Source organism: Candoia aspera, chromosome 1 (assembly GCF_035149785.1).
Source record: "Candoia aspera isolate rCanAsp1 chromosome 1, rCanAsp1.hap2, whole genome shotgun sequence".
Lineage (NCBI taxonomy): Eukaryota > Metazoa > Chordata > Lepidosauria > Squamata > Boidae > Candoia > Candoia aspera.
The window spans coordinates 70,304,431-70,325,522 of NC_086153.1; the positions used below are offsets into that span (position 1 = coordinate 70,304,431).

Genomic DNA, 21,092 nt, shown 5'->3' on the forward strand with positions numbered 1-21,092 from the left:
ATCATATAAATAAGCCACAGAAGTTTTGGGATTCTGTTCTGCGGAGAGATGAAACAAAACTGGAACTTTTCGGCCCGATGGATCAGCAGTATGTCTGGGGGAAGAAGAATGAACCATACACTGAAAAGAACACTCTGCCTACAGTTAAGCATGGTGGTGGTTTGGTGATGCTCTGGATCTGCTTTGCATCCTCTGGCACTGGAAACCAGCATGTGGACGGCAAGATGGATTCATTGAAGTATCAGGAAATCCTAGGAGAAAACATCATGCTGTCTGTAAGGAAGCTGAAGCTTGGGCAACATTGGACCTTCCAACAGGACAATGATCCCAAGCATACCTCAAATTCTACTAAGGCTTGGATGCAGAAGTAGTCCTGGAAGATTCTACAGTGACCATAACAGTCAGCTGACTTGAACCCCATAGCAAATCTCTGGTGGGATTTGAAGAAGGCGGTTGCAGCATGCAAACCCAAGAAGATTACTGAACTGGAGGCCATTGCTCATGAGGAATGGGCTACAATTCCTCAGGAACTCTGCCAGAAGCTGGTGTCTGGCTATGCATATCATTTGCAGCAGGTCATAACAGCAAAAGGGTGCTCTACTAAGTACTGAAGATGCTTGCCATGAAGGGGTTGAATAATTTTGAGACTGGAGAAGTCATTATAAGTTGCATTTTCAGTTGACTTTGGGGACACCACTTGAAGCATTTGTTGTGTTGAGCTATTTCAATAGCTTTTGTTTGATTTGTTCATTGCAAACAGCTGAAAGCCTGTACATTTTGACAACTTGATTTGCAATAGGGGTTGAATAATTTTGATTACAACTGTAAATCATAAGTTCATTATAATGTGTTTGCACCATTTGCATTTCTTGTGTGTAAACATGTTTGTTTTCTGTTTATTTGGGAAAGTCTGTACATTTCTGATAGAATCCTATTTTCTTCTCTTAATTTCTCTTGTTTTCAAACCACATTGGCAACTTCTTGTCCTTGATGGTACCTTTCCTGACTTACAAAACTCCTTTTCCCAGAGTTTCTAAGCTTGTGGTTTTGAGTTTCTTCCAAAGGTTCTAGAGTGACTTGACCCTCTTGATTTCCCCATTAATTTTTTTTAATATAATTATACATTTTACATATGTTTTCTTTTGAAGTCAATTAAGACCACCCACTAATACTACTTTTATGGTCTGGCATTGTTGCCCACAATGGTTTTGGGGGTTTCTACTATGATACTATAGCCTCTTTAATATTTATTAGTTTTATTTACTAGGATTTCTGTGCTGCTAGTTCCAGCAGCTTCTGAATGATTGATATTCAACAACAAGGGTAAAAAGAGTAAAAGCAAGATTGACCAGTATAATATCGTAGACAATAGACACACCACCAATTAGGGGGTGGCTAGCCCTCATCACCTCCCAAATGGTCTCTTGAACCGCCACATCTTTATGGGCCTTTGAAAGACCAACAGGAAGTGGGTAGTCCAGATATCTGGGGCAGATTGTTCCACCAGTACTGAGAAGGCTCCATGGGACCACCACCAACTCTCTGATTTTACCACTTGGGTAGTTTTAGTTTGGAGAAGGCAGTCTTGAAGTTATCCAGATCCTGAGCCATATAGAGTTTTAAAAGAAATAATCAGCATCTTGAATTTGGGAGTCAGTAAATTTCCAAAGGAGTGCAGTGCAGCTGGTGCAGTTACCAAAGTAGATGCATTATGTGTGGGAACTTTGGTATAACTATCCAGGCTGCCTCATGCCGCAGCAGCTGAAGCTTCTGAATGGTCTTCAAGGGAAGCCCTATGTAGAGTGAATTGCAGTAGCCCAACCAGACCTTTTTCTTAGGCAAAACTCTTAACAAAGATACCTATGAGAAATACACAAAAAGGCAGATTTCTTGTGAACTTTTAGAGTCTGATGCAGAATGGGGAAAAATGAATGTAATACTTTTTTTATTCTGCTGGGTCACTAGAAAGAAAAGGGAAGGGATTCCATTCCATTACAGGAATCTGTACGAAGGCGTTGGGCTTTGGATTCATATGACCAAATAGGAAAACCCAGTATCCAAAGCAATGATGTACTGTACATCTCCTTTCCAATCACTTGAATTTAGAATAATTAAATGAGCTTTGATTCAGATGAGGTTCTGACTCATTGTTTGTATATTTCTGGGTCTGGCAACAAAGAAGGAAAGGAATAATACTAGATTTAGTTGCATCTCCAGAGAAGGCTGTGATTAGCTGATTGGAAAGGAATTTGGCCTGAATATCCAGTTGACATCCAATGGTTTTGGCCACAATAACTGAGTGTTAGTCAAGTAGAGTTCTGTGACTCCTCTGAAGACTGGCTGGAGTCTTTTGATGGAGATAATCATTTTACATTCTGGCTGTGATCCTGGGCACATTTATTTACAAGAGAAGCTCATTGATTTCTGCTGGATTTTGAATCTACAACAGCTAGAAATAAACATCTTCAGGAATTGGGGTCACTGAATAGGCACAATTCAGGATAAGTCAAGTTAATGTATAAATAGTTTAAATTTGTGCAGAAAACTGTAGCTAATGTTGGTGAAATAGCAGCGTTCATTATGTCTTTTTTTTTAATGATTGTTTTCTTTGTAAGGTGCTAAGTCAGTATTCCCTTCCACTTCCAGAAGGTCAACGTGAATGGCTCAAGATTTTGGCATCAATTTTCTGCTTAGGTAAGTACCTTCAAAATGTTCACATCCTAAGTTAAACTCATATTCTTTTCTGTGTATACATTTAACTTCATAAGCAAAATATCTCCCCGCTCCCCAAATACACAATAACTTTGCCGTATCTGAAGTTGGTTGGTGCTTGTGCTGTTGTATTCTATAACTCTGCAAATCACAGTGGCCATTCTCAGTTATATGCTAGAGAGGTATCATTTTACCTAGTCTCTCTGCATAGAGCACAGTCAAGAAGAAAGCCCGCCAGCAAATACTTCTCTGGGGCCATTTCAAGTGACCCTAAGATGCTACTTAAAGTAACAGAGTCTGCTGGATACATTTGTTACGTAAGCATCAGTCTTAATGTACTTGGCCTTACGCTTGGGAAGAGTGGTCTGGACTAATTGCATTGTACTGGGCCCTTGTGACTTACGTCTGTTCATTTCATAATTGGGCTAGGACAGACCTCTGGCAAGGCAGTTCCCAGGCTCCGTCAGGCCTCTTGTGTTTTGCATCCTGTCCTCTTGCTATTGGGCACAGTCAGTCTGACAATTAACTGATGGGCAGGAAACATAACCATTATGGCTCCTCCTTCCTTCCCAGAAAGCAGCTGAAAAAAGCCTTCCTTGTTGGTTATAAGATCAATTAAAAACAGTGGAAGAAGAAAAAAAAACATAAGTCTTATGTATGCCTGTGAGTAAGAATTGTAGGTTTCCCCTTTTACACACAGATTTTGTGCAGAGACAGACTATTGGTGTATGGAAGTGAGGGAGTAAGATTGTATGTTTGTATGAGTAGGGGAAGGGTTCATTATTTATCATATACAGTATATTTCTCTGCTTCCCAGGTCCTAAGATACGTTCTGAAGAATGTGCCCTTAGGCCCCCCAAATGCCATGCATAACTTTGAAAAGAATTCAGAAAAAGTGCTATGGAGAAGACAGGAGTATGAATGGAGCACTTTCCATAGCTCTTTAAAGCAGCCATGTCTCCTTCTGGAACTCCAGAACTGCCCTTTATCATTGACAGACAATCCCAATAAACAGTGGAGCAGTTTTAAAGAGTTTCAGATGGGTGCTATGTTCATGTCCTCCCCCTGCTCCAAAGCACCTTTATGGAATTGAATCCTGTTGTTTGCCTCCAGGATAAAAACAAATCATAGTGTCTGCATTTTATCATCTTAACAGATGGTTGCCCTTTTGTGGGCCAACTTAATACAGTATTTGGATGGGAAATCACATGGGGACATCAGGAAATCAAAAAACAATCTAGAAAAAGGCAGGGGCAAATCTCTTCTGTAATGTTGCCAAGAAAAGGGCATGGATATGGTAATACCTGAACCCTTTTAAAAAGATTTTATCAATTTATAAACAATTTCATAGGCCATTCCCCTTACTCTCCCATTCCTTCTTTTACTATTAGCCATAATCAGCTCTGTTTAACCATTGGGGATAGGAAAGGGGTGGAGACTTGCTGATTACAATCTCTTATAGGATAACTATACATTATATCTGTATTTTCTTATATTTGTGATATTTTATGGGAAAGTTTGTCATAATGTTGGTTTAACTGGAAGTTTATACTGCCAGGATCATTTATTATAATGATGAATGTGCAGTGGATATTTTCAAAATTCTAATTCCAGAACTGAACTGGACTGATTTGGGAGATGTCTGGATTGAAGCAGGAGTCCTCCAAAGCAGATAAAATATGAGCCCTCCCAAAGATTTGTTAATGACACTGTTAGTGAAGTCATTTTTTTAAGTCCTAAAGGTATATTGTTCTGTCCTTCCATTTTTATCTTTTACCTATGTCTGATGTAGCCCATTCTCAACATTAATTTGTTTCTTCCTGAATTGTTTTCCCAACTCTCCCTAAAAGATCTTTGACTCCAGAATAAGATTGGATCCACAGAATTAGAATGCCTAGAATGATGCATTTTGAAATGATGTCTTGACTGTTTTCTAGAGGTATAACTTCTATCCTGGTTTGGTTATCTTATTGCAGGATGATCTGGAAACTTGCTTTATCGTTGTTTCTCATGTCCGCTCTGGTTCAAGTGATAGAGCCCAGGAAAAACCGCCCTGTGGGAGCCATCCCTTCCCCTTACAAGGGCAGCAGAAGTAATAACTCGGAGCGGCGGCTGCACCTCAACAGAGAAGTGCTGGCCTCCAGCCAGGAGGCCTTGGTGGTTACAGAGAGGAAGTACCTGAAAAGCGACTGGTGCAAAACTCAACCCTTACGGCAGACGGTCAGTGAGGAGAGGTGCGTCAGCCGCACAATTATCAACCGCTTCTGCTATGGCCAGTGCAACTCCTTCTATATCCCCCGCCATGTAAAAAAGGAGGAAGAATCTTTCCAGTCATGTGCCTTTTGCAAACCTCAGAAGGTCACCTCCTTCACAGTGGAGCTCGAGTGCCCTGAACTGGACCCTCCTTTTCGAATTAAGAAGATCCAGAAAGTCAAGCAATGCCGATGTATGTCTGTGAACCTGAGCAGTTCAGGCAAGCAACAAAAGTGAGGGCTGGCAGCTGACTCTGCCTAAACCCTCTCTTCAGGTATGAAACTGGCTGACTGTTTTTCCTTGACTCATTTTTGGAGCATTTTTAGAGCGATGTCCTTTGCTTTGTTTGCCTACTGGAAATAAAGGCTGCTACGAGCTGATCAAAGAATGCCATCCTTATTACCAAAACAGCTGTTTCACCCCTGGGCTTGCCACTAAGTGAGGAGCCATTGTCAAATGTGAGTGAACATTTTGGTGGCCAGTGATATAAATCCAATAATTAACTCTTCCTTCCACTGTGTGGAAATCCTTTTGGCTTTCACTTCACGCTTTTGGATGAATAATGGCCGATGAAGTATTCATCATTTTCCTATCTCAGTCTCGGTTAACATTTTGCTTCATTTCTGACTGCTTAATCCTGTCTTCCTTGAGATGGATACAGTTAGGAACAGCAAAGGGAAGCAGTGATCTGTCTGGCCTGATTGATAAGACTTATGTGCCTTTTAAGCAGCCTTATCTTCCATGGATATATCAGCTTGCACTTTCCAATGAAGAGACTGAAGCGGATTTATACCCGTTTTCAGCTAAATTGTCTCAAGCACAGAATTCTACAGCAATGTCTCACTTGTCATGTTACTGCAAATTGTTAAACTTTTTTAATGTAAACATAAGCATGTATAATTGGTGAGTATTTGAAGTATTTGAAGAGTTGAGATAAATCTTAAATATGGGGCCACATTATCCCATACAACAGACAGGATTTTGCTAGTGTTAAATTTCCGTTGATTTAACCTTCCTTCCGTAGAGTCATTCTCATGCATTTATCCTCATCTATAATGAATGACTACATTTGTGAAGGAAAACAATATTGTGTTTGACTTACTAAACACAGTAGCACAAAGCAAGCAAAATAATGTATTTTATCTTTAACTCCTGTTTCCTGTATACAATTTGCATCTATGTAGGATAAAATTTAATGTATGAAGGGACTTGATAAACCCAATAATACAAGGCTGCATGTTCGGTTTTTGCATGTTCCATTTAGATTCCTTTGAAAATTTCTGGGTAACACTGATGGTGACCCATTGCATGGCTTGGAGTTGTGCATTTGTGACAGGTATAGCCAGAGTAATCAAATGTTCAAAGCAGTGTTTTGCTACTAGTTTCCTCTGACATGATCAGGAAGGGTTAAACAATTGTTTTCTTAAAGCTGCAAGTTGATACCACCTCAAGGGTTCAATGGCACAGTTCTCTATTATGCTGGACAGGTTATTTTGAGAGGTTTTGAGTGGCAGATCTCCACTAGGCTCGCCAGTCGGTTTATGGGGATTGGCATAGGGAGAGGGAATTGGGTAGGTCTGTGGGTCTTAGAGTTCAATCTCTCCATGTTACACAATAACAATATCATGCTTAGAAAAGTACAATAAAGAAGGCTGAGGCTTGCTTTGGTGGTTTTAATGACCATAACTTATGGTTTCTATCAAAGCTAATATTTAGGGAAGAACTAGTTAGGACAGCTGTATTTTTATGTACAGGCTTGTTGCCCGGGACTGCTGCTGCTTGAAGAAAGAGAACATAATATTTGGTTCCTTTTGTTAGGGCTTGGTAAAAAACTGTCCAAGCAATAATGTAGGATGACTATTCAGAGAGAGCTCTTTATCAGCCTGTCACAAACAAAACCAGATGTACTACAATAGGGGAATGCCTTTTGGTTTGGTTTATAAGAGTTGAGTTGATGTTGTAATAGTTCATACTATTTAAATTTTGTTTTATAAATGAAAACAAAGTGGAATAAATCTTATAAATATAACGTAATTATTTTTAGGTGTATTATTGTTAAATTATAGAATAAAGATACTCTAGAGATATATGGAATTCATGTATATTTGTTTCATGTATATATTCGTAGAATTTAAATTTAACCTTTGTTAGGGACTTTCCTTCATCTACTTAATTTAAATATGAAATAATTAAAATATCATAGAGCCACTATGGAATATTTCAGATAAAAGCAGCATATGCATAGCTGAAGATAACCAGTAAAAGCTATCACCCTGATATTTTATGTATGGAAAATGTGAATGTAATACATTAGTTCCAATTTTCTATTATATTGTTGACAGAGAACTTGTGACCCTCCAGCTTTACTGCATGTCAACTTCCATCAACCCCAAAGATATGACTGTAGTTGAACAGTATGTCAAGAATTAAAGGTCCCTTGCCAATGCAACTTATGTATATGTATAATATATATAACCTCAATTCTTACAATAAACTGGGTTTATTGATGTATTGGAATGGCTGAAAGTGAATTGAAGGGTATTATGATTGTTTTACTCCAAAGCACTCCTGCCAACCTAGCAGTTCGAAAACATGCAAATGTGAGTAGATTAATAGGTACCGCTTCGGCGGGCAGGTAACGGCGTTCCGTGTAGTCATGCCGGCCACATGACCATGGAAGTGTCTACGGACAAACGCCGGCTCTTTGGCTTTGAAACGGAGATGAGCACCGCCCCCTAGAGTCAGATACGACTGGACTTAATGTCAAGGGAAACCTTTACCTTTACTACTCTAAAGGAGTATTTGTAAGTACACAATCTTCAACATAACACAAACATAACATTTAGTTAACATTACTGTTCTCTTTTGGTAAGAAGCTGGGGCTGTTTTCATTTGAAGGTATTATGTTAAGAGAACAGATGACGGAATTCTTCCATTCCAACTGTACTAAAAAAAAATGGGCTACTGAATTTTCTCTCTTCTTTCTAGCATCCCAACTATGTTCATCACTGCAACTTTCTATTTTTTTTTTAATGAAACATGTAGGACTAAGTGTCAAAGCAATATTATCCTAAACATGACATAGAACAATCAACAGGTAAGCATCAGAACACATTTCTGTTTTGGGGTCAAAATTAAACATGTCCAAAAGATATGAACAAGGATATTCTACCAATATCAGTAACAGAAGAGTGGTCTAATTCAGCAAATCAATAATTTTCAGCTCCACAAAAAAGAGTCTTGCTAGCAACTCTTGAACTCATGAAGGTATAGGCATGAAGTTTTTCTTCTGTAGAAGCAGCACTGGACTGGATCCAATTTTAGTTCTAGTGATCCATTGAAATCAGAGTGATTCACCTTAGATATAAGAGTCATCATCCAAATTAGGCAACAACCCATCCTAATGTCAACAACTGGTTCCTTCTGGCTGCTGCTGCTCCAGCTTGGCAGAGTTGCTGGATCTTGCTCAGTGAGGAACTGAATTAGCCTTATTCTTGAGATCTAACAGGTTATTGCCAGTGGTAGCCATGGCTGTAGACAAGGCCAGAGATTAGCACCTTGGCCTAGTGTTGGGGCTCATGAGCTCTTCACTCAACCTGGCCTGCAAGAGCTGGACTGTCTACACACAGCCCTGGTCATAACTAACTTATGCTCATTGAGTGCAAGGATTGAAGCCTAATTTGGTTAAACCTAAATCTAAACCACTTTATGTTCTTAAACCACTACAAATCCCCTGTATTCACAGTATTCTTCTTTGTAGTCACTACTTCTTTTGAATTTATAGTCAACAGTGTTTCATGGAATTATAAAGGAATTGCTACTGCTACCTTCTCCAACCTGACACTTTCCAGCTACAGCAGCAGCTTCTATGGTTTCCAGACAATATGGCCTATGAAATGAGAATTAAGGGAATCGCATAAATGTATGTAGAAAGCTGGAGAAGTCTGAACTACTGGCTGTAATGCTATTCAGTACTATATAAAGCTTATAGACTGATCAACTATTTATTCTCTTGCTAATTCAAAGCTTCTCGTACTTTTAAGACATTAGTCTGCCATCTGGTGGCAGATAGATTAATCTGTCAGCTACAAATTGACATATTGTTCACAGATAATATTCAATGCAAAGGTAAGTCAGATTCTTGTCTTGGGTAGACCTTCAATTGTATTGCCAGTATTCTATTGTAAGATGTTCTTACTATATCCAACTTTTGAATTTTCAGTAGACAGTAATGATTGGGAATAAGAACTGGTGACTAACAGTTATTTGCAAAGATAGGAATATAAATTACACATCCCAAACTAGTGACAATAAAACCATCTTTAATTAACTTTCCCCCCATTGTTCTGGGCTTCTCTTCCTAGCAGTATACATTGCTGTGGTGAGGTAAGAAAGAAACATGATACAGTTAGTCTTCAAATTCAGTAGAAACCAACTAACAACCAAAGGATGGATTGTATTCATTTGAAGAAAGGGCAGATGAATGTTGTCTGATGCCACTTTTTAAAAATAAGCCATGTCACACATCACTTACAACCAATCAACAAAAGCAGAAGATGATGTTTTGCACTGTAATGCTTGTTTAGAGGTTAGAAATGGGGTTCCTATTTTCTGGCAAAGTTCACATTACTTTAGTTAAATCTTACTGGCATCCATATTTCAGTAGTGAGTGGGACTAAAGCCAAAATGGATGTGATTCTTACATTTGACTGGAAACCAACAATGACAACACTGCTCCAGGCATTCTATTACCCCAAGTTGTGCAAGATTCTCTGTACCAGCTTTCAGTCTAGGAGATGGGATTAAGTAAGTATCAGTAATCCAGAGCAGGATCCATTTCCTGAGTGGAATATGGCTGAGAGAAATGAGGCATGGTCTGAGTAATCCAGAGTAAGAGGCATAGAGGAATCTTCCCCTGGTTCAGGTCTGAATAGGTTGAGTATAATATGGCAAACTGGTCTGCCTAAGGCTTGCCTAAGATTGGTGTATCTCTGTTCTGGTTCTCTGTATCTCTTTTGGTTCTTCCCTTGATGTTGGCTCTCTTTCTCTGACACTTTAGTTTATATTGCAAGTTTTTCAGAACAGGGATTTTAATTTTTTGTTTAAAATAAAAACCATTGTTTTGCAGTCAGAGTGATTGTTAATCATCTCAGAGCAACAAGAACCTCTAAAAGTACTTGATCCACAGTACAACATTGATCTCATTATTTCTTTTATTTTTCATATAAATTAACATTCTAAAAAAAATTGGAATAGAAACACTAAATACAATATTGCACATAGTGATCTTTGTTAAATGTAGCATTATTCAGTTTAGAATGACAATAGACACACAGTAGATACTGAAGGGAACAGGAAATCTACAAAACATGCTTCAATGTTTCTAAATGCATTTAAATGAAAAAATGCAGGAACAGCAAAAGACTATAAATTACATAAATACAAACATGAATTTTAATCAGTGCTATTAAAATATGTTTTACTTCTTTAATTGCTTTTGATAGGTCTCTTGTAACAATCTTCTCTTTTCCTTTTCCCAAAGAAATAATCTTATTCCTGATGCTACTGGATAGTATAATGCAGTTCTGGGACTATCCTGAAACATGATAGAGTTTCAGGCTGATTATGTAACAGGAAATAATTTCCCAGTGGAGGAAAAAATATATATTTTTTAGTGATTGGTATTTTAAAAATTCAATTCCTGAGGTCGTATTTTATGCAGCCCTTATGATTCCTGGAGCCATATCTTAATCTCTGGACAACCAGGTATCATATAGCGGGTTACATGGAGAAAAATAAATATTTCAAAACTTAGAAATTGCATCACTCTAGCACCTTCCATGCTAAGAGGCATTGAGATATATACATCTTTTCCCTACTTTTGGCTTTTTAGATCTCTTTAAAAGTTGCTCTTAGAAAGTGCGGAGGAAATGTTGTAAACTAGATCTGCCCAATCATTAAATTGTTTTTAGCAGTTGAGACGGAAGTGGTGCAAAACAATTGTAGCTGCTGTACTTTCTGTAGTACAAGTACTTAATGAAATGTAAGATCAGACAGAAATAATAATCTTTGCTTTATCACCAGAAAAACCAAGTTTCTTAATATAATCCTTCATAATTTAGAATGATAAGAAAAGGGAAAGATCTTCAGTTTTTTAAATTTGATTCAAGAGTTTGATAGACAGTCTACAAGTTGCCCGTTACTCTGCAAGCAAAGAGTTTTTTCGATGTATATAACATACTGAAATACCCGAGATCGTGTGGTATCTACCAAGTGAGTCCTGTGCTTAGCTATAATTGGTTTTTTTCCCCTTTTGTTTTGGTTCCATTCCTTAATATCAGCAAATCATGATCAACTTTGTCAACTATAAAAATAGCTGGGTTGAATATCATATTTAGGGCATATTTAGTCAATAGGCAATGATGTAACTTTGGAGACCATGGCTTAGAGTGTAAAAGAAACACTTTTACCAATTCAGAATACATTTACAAGGTCGATAGGAAATGGATACAAACAGTTCTTGAGAAGTAACATTCTCCCTAATGTAAATGCAGTAATGTAATGTATTTGCTTTGGAAAAAAAAAATTTTTTTCTGCAGGAATGGAAGTGTAACATCTACATGAAGTTAGATGTTTATAAAGTTTTCAATATGTTTAGGGCACACTGAAATACTGCTGCTTACACAGACTACTTTAGTCTTTATTAGTATTCTACCATATACACTGTAAAATAATGTTTGGATGGAAAAGGAAGTACGGGGTGCACGTAAGAGACAGATTTCAAATAGCTTCCATTGCTGGGCATTCCATCCTGCAAATCTGTTTATCAATGAATGCTCATAGTAGTCAGTGTAAACAGGAAACAAAATGCAAGAAAGTTGAGAAAACAAATGGGCTGAATGATAATATTTCCTTTCCCCTACCTCCCAAGGCATGTTCAATTTATTGAGCCAGTGTACAAAGACATAGGTCTTTCTTCTCTCATATTTTCATACTTATCTTTGCTTTCTGAAAAATGGAGACAAAGAGTGAGCAAAAAGAGAGTTAGTATTTCATAGCATATTCATAAACACTGAGAAACCTGTTATGTCATCCAAAGCTTATCCCATCATTTCCGTAATCCTGCGCCTGTTCAGTGACTATGATATATACAGTATTAGTCTAACCCTGCTTCCTGAAAAATAACTTTGTTACCTTGTAGGATCAAAAGTCTCCTATGCATGCATGGAACACACTTGAAATATTGATCTCCCCATGAAAAACATTAAAAAACCCTGTACGTTGAAATGGGTAGGACCCACATCTTTAGTAAGTGTGTGCTGGAGAATGGATGGCTAACAAAGTAACTACCAGGGAAATCCCACACAGTAAGCTTTGCTGTTATACATTTTAGTTTATCAAATGAAATTATAAACTGGATTTATAATTACTGGAGAGACTTGCGCATATTTCAAATTACAAATAGGTTTTCATACAATGTGCTTAAAGAGAAATTCAGACACTTGTGGAAATAGCCAAATAGCCAAAAACAAGACAAACAACCATGGGGAACGATTTTTCCACTTACTATAACTCAAAGATCAAAATTCAGTTAAATCCGACCATTTAGATAGGAAGTTGAGTTTTCCCAAGATGTAATCTTCAGATGCTTAAAACAATCCACTTATCTTGCATTATGGTTAAATGACTACAACATATCGTTTAGAGCTACTTGGTGCTTTCACCATTTCTATAGTCTATCACCATCATCATTGTCTAAATCTAGTAATCAGGTTAGTTTTATTTTAAGATCTTGCATTCACATTCAACATATTAGTTAAACATTTAATTATAGATAGCAAGATCAAACTATACTTACAATTCCAGAATCATGCTTTTGTTTTATATTGTAAAGTGATTTTCCTTTTTTCTGTCTACATACTTCTTCAGCCTCTTTAAGCCTGCAATACATTGAATTAATTAATCGAGTCAATAATTCTTGCAAAATACAGGACTGTTGTAGGACAAGACAAGTTCAATATACAATCATCCAGATAGTATGCAAAATATAAATTATTAGCCAATACTACCAAGGAAATCCTATCTGGCACCAAGAAACACAATGCTTACAGTAGTTGTTCTATACTACTGTAAGATGAATAGTCTTGGAATTACTGCTGATAGAAAGATTGCTATCCTGAAAATGCTTGTTGAAAACTGTAGATTTCAGATTGGGATATTTAATTAACTGTAGGGCAATATATAATTTCCATTATTTAAATAAGTAATACTGTAATAATTTGCCAACTATGTCTTCATTAGGAAGTCAGCTCAAGAAGAATCTAGCAATGGTCCCAAACAAGTAAGTAGTCCTTGACTTATGACCATTTGTTTAATGAGAGTTCAAAGTTACGATGGCCTTGGAAAAAGTGCTTTATGACCTGTAGTCACACTTACGGCTGTTGTACCACCCCTGCAGTCTCATGATTGCAATTTGGGAGCTTGGCAGCCAGCTTGCATTTACGACTGGTTGCAGTGTCCTGCAGTCATGTGATTGCGATTTGTGACCTTTCTTGTCTGTTTCTGGCAAAAAGCATCCATTGGGGAAGCTGGATCCGCTTAACGACCATGGTGATTTGCTTAACAATCATCAAAAAATGGTCGTAAAATCGGGTCTGGTCATGTGGTGAGTCAACTTAGGACCACAATGACTTAACAATGGAAATTCCAGTCCCAATTGTGGTCATAAGTGGAGGATTAACTGTATGCTTTAGCCTTTTAGAAAATTGGAGAGCAACAGTGCAATCTACTGATCTCCTGCTGAGCTATTTACTTATTAGATTTATATCCCGCTTTCCTCCAGGAACTTAAACTGTCCCTAAGTTAAACCCTCCTTAAACCCTCCTCCAATTTTTCCTACAACCACTACCACATAGGTAGGGAGAGACAGTGAGTGACCCTAAGTCATTGTCGCCATTAGTGGACTTGAAGGTCTGTTTTCCTGGTCCTAAATCCAACAAATTCATTATATCACAACCACAAACAGATCTCTCACTGTATGTGTATGTGTATGTGTGTGTATGAGTGTGTCTGTATGTCTCTATAAAAACTCCCTGAATATGTACTGACCCTTGAATCATTTTGGTTTCTAGGTAGAAAACCAAATATATAACGCTTATGCTGGTGATTTCATATTTTTCTACTTGTTCTTTTTTTTTCCTTGTTCCCACTACATTTTCAAGCATAGCATTTCTAGAAAACTGAGGGCTAGAAAACTGTATGTGACAAACCAAATCGTTGATTTTGGTTTATTTTTAAAAGAGCCTCTACAGACTCTTATGCCAACCATTGAGGTGTAAACTCCCAACTCTTGAATGAGGCTATTTATCATCATAAACTCTCCAGAATCTCCTTGCTAGGTTTCCTGCCTGAAATTTAATGTTCTCATGAAAGGGAGGGTCTTGCTCTGGCAAAGTCTTACCATTCTTCTCATACAGCGATTTTGACTTATAAGCTCATTCCTTCAGATATGTAGGCAATTTGTTAGGAGTTGTAGACTGAGCATTTCAGGAGACAGTATGGCTAGATGCTAGCATTTCTGGAAGCTGTCTGAGACTAGTTTAGATGGAAAAATCTGCAGCCCAATCCAACACATACACAAAGAAACTACTAAAAATGCAGCAAGAGAAGTTATTTCCCTGATTTCTCTTCAGAGCAGATGGTGTCAGTAAAATGGGCTATCTGAATAAAAGCATTTATTTGCAAGACTGTTTTCCCTCAGACTAAAATGCTGACAGAGTCCAAAGCCACAAACAATAAAATTAATGAAAATGATCATTATAGGCTGTGTTATATGAGATAACTTAGATGATGGTTTCCTCAGTACCAAACAAGATGCCTGTGGCATGGATGCAAACAAAACTTCAATAAACTGAGCATATTTTGATTGTGTTTGCTTTCACCACAGTACAACCCAGTAGTTAAACCACATTCCTCCTTGTTTTTTAAACCCTAATCTGTATTGGCTGCGGCAATGGCTGGGGAAAACTAGCCAGGGATATTAAAGCTTGCAGAAGATGCAAGTTTTAGGAGACCTAGTTGATGAAACCTCTTAGCCATAGCAACATCAACAGGGATCATGTTTGTTCATCTAAAGCCAAGGGAGGGTGATCTGCAAAAGCTAACAGAGGCATAAAAGAGTATTGCCAGAGGCCTTCAGGGTTGTAGTAGAGACATCCCACTCCCAAGATGGCAATACTTCTGCTTTTATGGAATATGATAGTTTTGGGAAGGAAGCCATCACACACAGGAAGAAGGAAATGTTCCCTAAAAACAAGATTGAGCAGGGTCTAAATGCAACTTAGCCTTCCAATTTTTAAGAGGTTATCTGGGGATGATATCAGAAAGGCTGTGGCTACTTTATTACTAATGGCAAACATTAGCGATAGTGATAGTGATATGAAATAATCTCTAATCTGGAGTTTTTTAAAGTCACAAGTTGCTGGTGCTACTAGTTCTCAGGAAGGAGGGAGCACATTCCAAGGAGTTGGAGGAGACAAGTGGAGGCACAGTCCAGGGAGTGATGGTGGGAAAACGAAGAGGTTCAGAATAGCCTTGCCCTAGAGCTCTTCCAGGTTATTTCCCCTTAGAAAATAGAGTGGCTTTAGTCTGGCAAGATTCTGTCTGTATGGTGTGAGCAAATAAAGAACTGGAGTTTGAATGGACTGACTCTTCATCATTCCTGGGCTGGCCCTGACACAAGTAATGCAATCAATGTTTTAATATTGCTTTCTTTTATATGTGACGTGTGCTTTGGAATGGAGGCATAAACTGTAACTGATTAAGGAGAATGCACTAATAATTTTCATCCTGATGTTAAACTCAGAATGGTAGATAAGAAAGTAAACTCCAGAACTTCCTAGTTGACTTCCTCTGAAATGCTAGGTGTTCCAAGTGGAAAATGTAATCGTTCTATAGGGAGGATAGGATTTTGGGTTTGGGCTGGCTAGGCATTACGAGAATATTTTGGGACAATCCAATTGTGTACAAGCAGGGAAAGCATCTCTTAAGCCAAAATAAAGCCAGACTGTTGATGCTTAATATAAAAAACATGGAGAGCAATTAAACTGACCCATGGGGAAAAACCAAGAGGAGATGGGAAGCATCTGATTCAGAGTGAATCATCCTGGGGGCATCTAAGTGAAAAATATTTCTGGTCAAATTTGGCATAAGTAGAATGAATGAATGTGCAATTGGACATGTTAGCCAATCCAAAAATTTCATGGTTTATTAGATGGAGGCAGGGAGGGAGGGAGGGTTTTCCCCATACAGGAATCTCTACTTCAAGATGAACAACTGGACATGCTGGTTGTAAAAGAAAAACATAGAAAAAACAGAAGACTATTGGAATCAAGGGAACCCCCAGAATAAGCTACATATGGATATAAATCAAATAGACCACTGGGCAGAGGGAAGGGCACTGTTCCATGCATCAAAGACAGCTTTGAGTTAAACTCGAAACTTCATGAAGGGATAGGTTCCACTTCAGAATCACTGTGGGTGACACCAGATTACAGAAGTAATTGAATGCAGGAGACTGTGCTATTGCTTCCTAGACCGAAAGTAATCAGAGCGGTGGGTTCTATTGTCCTCACATGAACTCAGTACATGCATTTGAGAAAGGGACAACATTTCTAGATGTCTTATATGGCTACATTCTAAGAGAATTACTTGTGGAACTGAGCAAAAGGAAGACATGCCAGGAATTAATGGTAAGTGGCATGCAGGGATTTGTGCAAGACCTAAATGTTGTAGGATTGAAGGAAACAGTGGCAAGTACAGTTCTGTAAGGTGATGCACACTGAAGCAAAATTACTGTAACATGTAACAGGGATCTGAGCTAGTAGCGACTAGGTCAGGAAAGATCTTGAGGTCATGGTGGATAATGCATTAAATGACAGAAAATTGGTGATGAGCAGAGGTGAATTCTACAGTGTTTATCTGGAAAATAACTGGAACTGTCAATATCAGAATGTGTAGCATCATACCTCAAAGGGCATCTCTGTAGAGCATATGCACCCATGCTTTGATAAAAGTCTGAAATCTGGGATTCTATTTCATACCTTTAACTATGAACAAACCTTTCCCTAGTGTGGCAGACTTCTCTTTCATGCAACATTGCATGATCAAGGGAAGGCATTTAGAACTAGCTATCCCTCTCAGCTTGAAAATAAACCCCAGTGCAGGAGAGTTTCTGTTACTCAAAAGCTGGGGTGAAAATGAAGAAGTGAATTGAATATAAAGCACTTTGACTTAAAGGTACACTCAGATAGAGTACTTTTCATACATTCAAATGGAGTAATCAGAGAATGACATGACATGCGCCTACATGCATACTCCATTTGTGTGCACCAGTGTATGCATGTAGACACAGATGTATACAGAACCCATGCCTATTACTTAAGAATATTTTTCAACATTTGAAGCTGGTTACAAAGCACTTTATTCACAACATTTTCAAATTCTGACTTGAATAAAATGCAGATAGATAGCAGAGGGTTAACCTGAACAAAGGGAACTCTTGTTTCCATCATAATGAAGTTGCTGGATTTCTTTACTTTTACGTTTTTTCCTCAGCATTTTTACCTCTCCATCCTTCTTATTTATTGTCAGGCAAATGTATACAAAATGCTTGCTATGATTAAGCCCAAAAACAGCTTGCAAGATGAGCAAGATAGAAACAGGGAAAAGAAACCAGACTTCCTTGCAGAACCATTTAATCTCTTTTCTCTACAAAACACCCAGCTGACCATGGGCTTATCATGGGAGAATTTCTCCCATCCTTCAACCCAGTCAGAAAGGAAGGCACTTCCCAAGCAACTAAGCATTAATAATTTTGTCTGAAGAAGTATCTCTGGAAGACAGATTCATTTCCGACTGGCTCCAAGTAGGCTTGGAACAGATACCTTTACACTTTGCCTGAGTCTAGTCATACATGACTAATTTAAACAGACTGGCAAGCCTGGAATGTTTGTGCGCTTGGGAGCTGAAGGTGTAGAACAACGAGACTCTTGGGGGACTTTAAGGAATAGCTCCCATTCTTTCACTCACACACACACACACACACACACACACACACTTATTTCCTTTATTTCCAGGACCCTAGCATGGTATTTAACTGCTTACTAATTCAGTACTTTCTGGAAAAAGAAAACAAAGTCCCTAACCACTGAGGCTTTAAAACCCAGTGCCAGTTTAATTTTTATTTGCTTTTTAAAATGAAGGGATAAAGCATTCTGTATTGATTTCTCAAGATTTATAGTACAGAGATTTCCATTTTTCAATGGGTATTGAAAATCTGCTTTTAAACTGGAATCCACAAACCGTGTTACTTGCATTTATACCTTAAAGACTGATCCAGGCTGTATTCCAACAGATCTGCAGCAGACAATATTTTTTATCAAGTATTTCCTTCACTACAACTAACCACAACCAAATTGTTTTATTTTCAATTAAATGCAGCAACTTGGGTGAGAAGAATTTAAACTGGCAAACAGGCATGATTTAACCACCTCCCCAGACCCTAGAGCTGCAATCTTGTTCAGAGGGAGCAGAGCTGCTTTTAAATTAATGCGAAGTGCTGGGAGGTCAGATGACATCTACCACATACTAAGATAATTTGGCTATTGAGTTAGCAGCAACCATTATTGGTGGGACCTCAAGGAAGGGTATGTGAATCTCTAGGAATCAGGATCCAGAATGAAGAAATGGGCATGTCATAGAAAATTGTAATCTGTGGAGGGATATTGAGCAAAACAAGCATGTGCATAGAATGGGATGGAAACAACTGATGTGGAAGAAAATACCCACAGTTATATGCCCAGCTATCAGCCTTAAGAACTTTAGCCACTCCTGATTTTGTAGGTAAAACCCAAAGTATATGGGGGAAATGTTCCATGCCCCCAAACTTTCTGCCTTCTGGTCCCCCCAGAAATGAGAATTCCCATGTCTCCAGGTGTCTTGTTCCCAAGTCAAATTCACTGGCTTCTCTTTGGTGGGTAATTTACTTTGAGAGGACATGCCTCGTGCTACAAGATTTAATGCCCTTCTTTGGAAGAAGCAGTGACAGCTTACCGGCATGCTCCTTCCTATGCAGTACAATGCCAGACTTTAAATCGTTCAACAGCAAGCTTTAAATCATCCTGCTGAGTAATCTGTAGGGAGACATACCAGCCTTTCTTCAGAGGGAGATCAATGAGCTGTGGAGACGTATTGGCCAGGAATCTACGCTTTCATCTAGAAGTACAACATGACACACCAGGTGCCAGCTTAACTGTTATTCTTGCAGGAGTGGGCAACTTTTATAGCAAGGCAAGTCCCAGATACATCATGGTGCTTTCTGATACTGGAAAACATTCAGATACTTTTAATTCAATCTATGATAGACTTGGTGAAATGTGATTAAGTGGGATTTGCATTTAAGTTGTCACAAATTTAGGGATCTACAGCATAATTTGGAAAAATTAGTGATTTTCAGACTTTTTATCTTCAGCTTTAAAAAAATTAAACTTACTCTAGTGTAAGATAAGAATTGTGTGTGAATGTAGAGAAAGAGAAATTTTCAATGAGTGAGCAAGTATCATAAAAACGTTATGGCTGTTCCTTCACTTTATTTAGTGCAATTACCTTAACAAGGCAGGAATGGAAGTGGCTCAGTTTCCTACCTCCTAGTGATAGTGGGAAGTATGAGTTTTTCACTAGCTACAGTATTGGAAATAGAAGGCAAGGTTTCAGAAAGAAGATTAACAAGTTTTTCAATAATGTCTCCACATTCCCTACCTTAGATCTAGTGTCATCACTAAAGGTCCTGGTACCTTTATCAGCTTTGGTTGGTCTAATTGCAGATGTTTGGGGACATGTATACAGTAGCTAGAGAGCCTCATGTGGCGCAAAGTGGTATGTGGCAGTATTGCAACCAAAACTCTTCCCACGACCCGAGTTTGATCCCAGCGGAAGCTGGATTCTCGGGTAGCCGGCTCAGGTCGACTCAGCCTTCCATCGTTCTGAGGTCGGTAAAATGAGTACCCAGCTTGCTGGGGAAGGTGACAACTGGGGAAGGCAATGGCAAACCACCCTGCTATAGTCTGCCAAGAAAATGTCGCAAAAGCGGCATCCCCCCAAAGGGTCGGACATGACTTGGTGCTTGCACAGGGGGCCTTTCACCTTCATACAGTAGCTAACCCAAAGTAATCCTTGCTAAATCTCCTTTATTGGATAATCATAACATACCATGCACATGGCTGCTTCTGTAGACAAATCAAAAGTTTCAACTAGCAGAAATCAGAGTTACCTGACTTTGGGCTGATATAAACTAGTTTATACACATCATTCCAAGTTTAGAACAATTTCATTGGGTAATTATTCACTTTTGGACTCAAAAATATTTTTAAAGCTGTAGTCAGATTGGGATCAGGTTGAAATGGAATGCCAAAAAGTTGTCTCAACTAAGAGTTACCTGTCTGAACATATTGCCAAAAAGGAACCATTACTGTGCTCTTTGGGGTCCACAGAGGCTGTACAATCAGTTCCCAAAAGTGGCTAATGGCAAGGCTCAAGCACACTTCCCCCAGCAGCTTTTCTACAAACTGAGTATGTAATTAAAGGAATCTATACCACTAGGCTAGGCAGGGCCCTGAATGCCTTCATTGGAACTGCTTTACATACTAAGTCTAGGATGACTTAGGCCCTAAATATCTGAAACACTGCCTATTTTCATACTTGTAATAGTATTGGGTTGTAGTAGTATTGGTGCCAGGCAGAAACATGTTTGTTTACCAGGCAAATATTGAAAACTTAGGATTACAGTCATCAGGTCCAGCATTCCGCTTGGTGCCGGTGTTCAAATTAAGATATCCCTGGTAGTGGACCATTCAGCCTTCCTGATCTCATCCAGCAAGTCTACTACTTCTCTAGGTATGTGAATCCATGGGCAAACTGTGTTTTGGTAGCAAGTTCAACATTCAACTGGAATTGTCTCCTTTGCGGGGGAGATGGGTGATAATAAACATTTGATAAATAAATAAATAAGTAAATTAGTTTTCTTGTAATTTAAGTCCACCATTCTGGGACCTGTGATCTAAGACAATATA

The 21,092-nt window shown here is 38.5% G+C and overlaps 2 protein-coding genes across 2 annotated transcripts in view; one reads left to right on the forward strand and one right to left on the reverse strand.

The window, feature by feature from the left end:
- Window positions 1-7,473, forward strand: part of GREM2 (gremlin 2, DAN family BMP antagonist) — a 31,540-nt gene extending 24,067 nt beyond the window's left edge. Inside the window, exons 2-3 of the mRNA XM_063306360.1 lie at window positions 2,616-2,694; window positions 4,689-7,473. Coding sequence (XP_063162430.1) covers window positions 2,660-2,694; window positions 4,689-5,202 — 549 coding nt within the window. The 5' untranslated portion in view covers window positions 2,616-2,659 and the 3' untranslated portion in view covers window positions 5,203-7,473. The remainder of the gene's footprint in view (window positions 1-2,615; window positions 2,695-4,688) is intronic.
- Window positions 7,474-9,994: 2,521 nt separating this feature from the next.
- Window positions 9,995-21,092, reverse strand: part of FMN2 (formin 2) — a 172,989-nt gene continuing 161,891 nt past the window's right edge. The window contains 2 exon segments of the mRNA XM_063306373.1: window positions 9,995-11,973; window positions 12,824-12,905. Of these exon segments, the coding sequence (XP_063162443.1) occupies window positions 11,947-11,973; window positions 12,824-12,905 (109 nt within the window). The 3' untranslated portion in view covers window positions 9,995-11,946.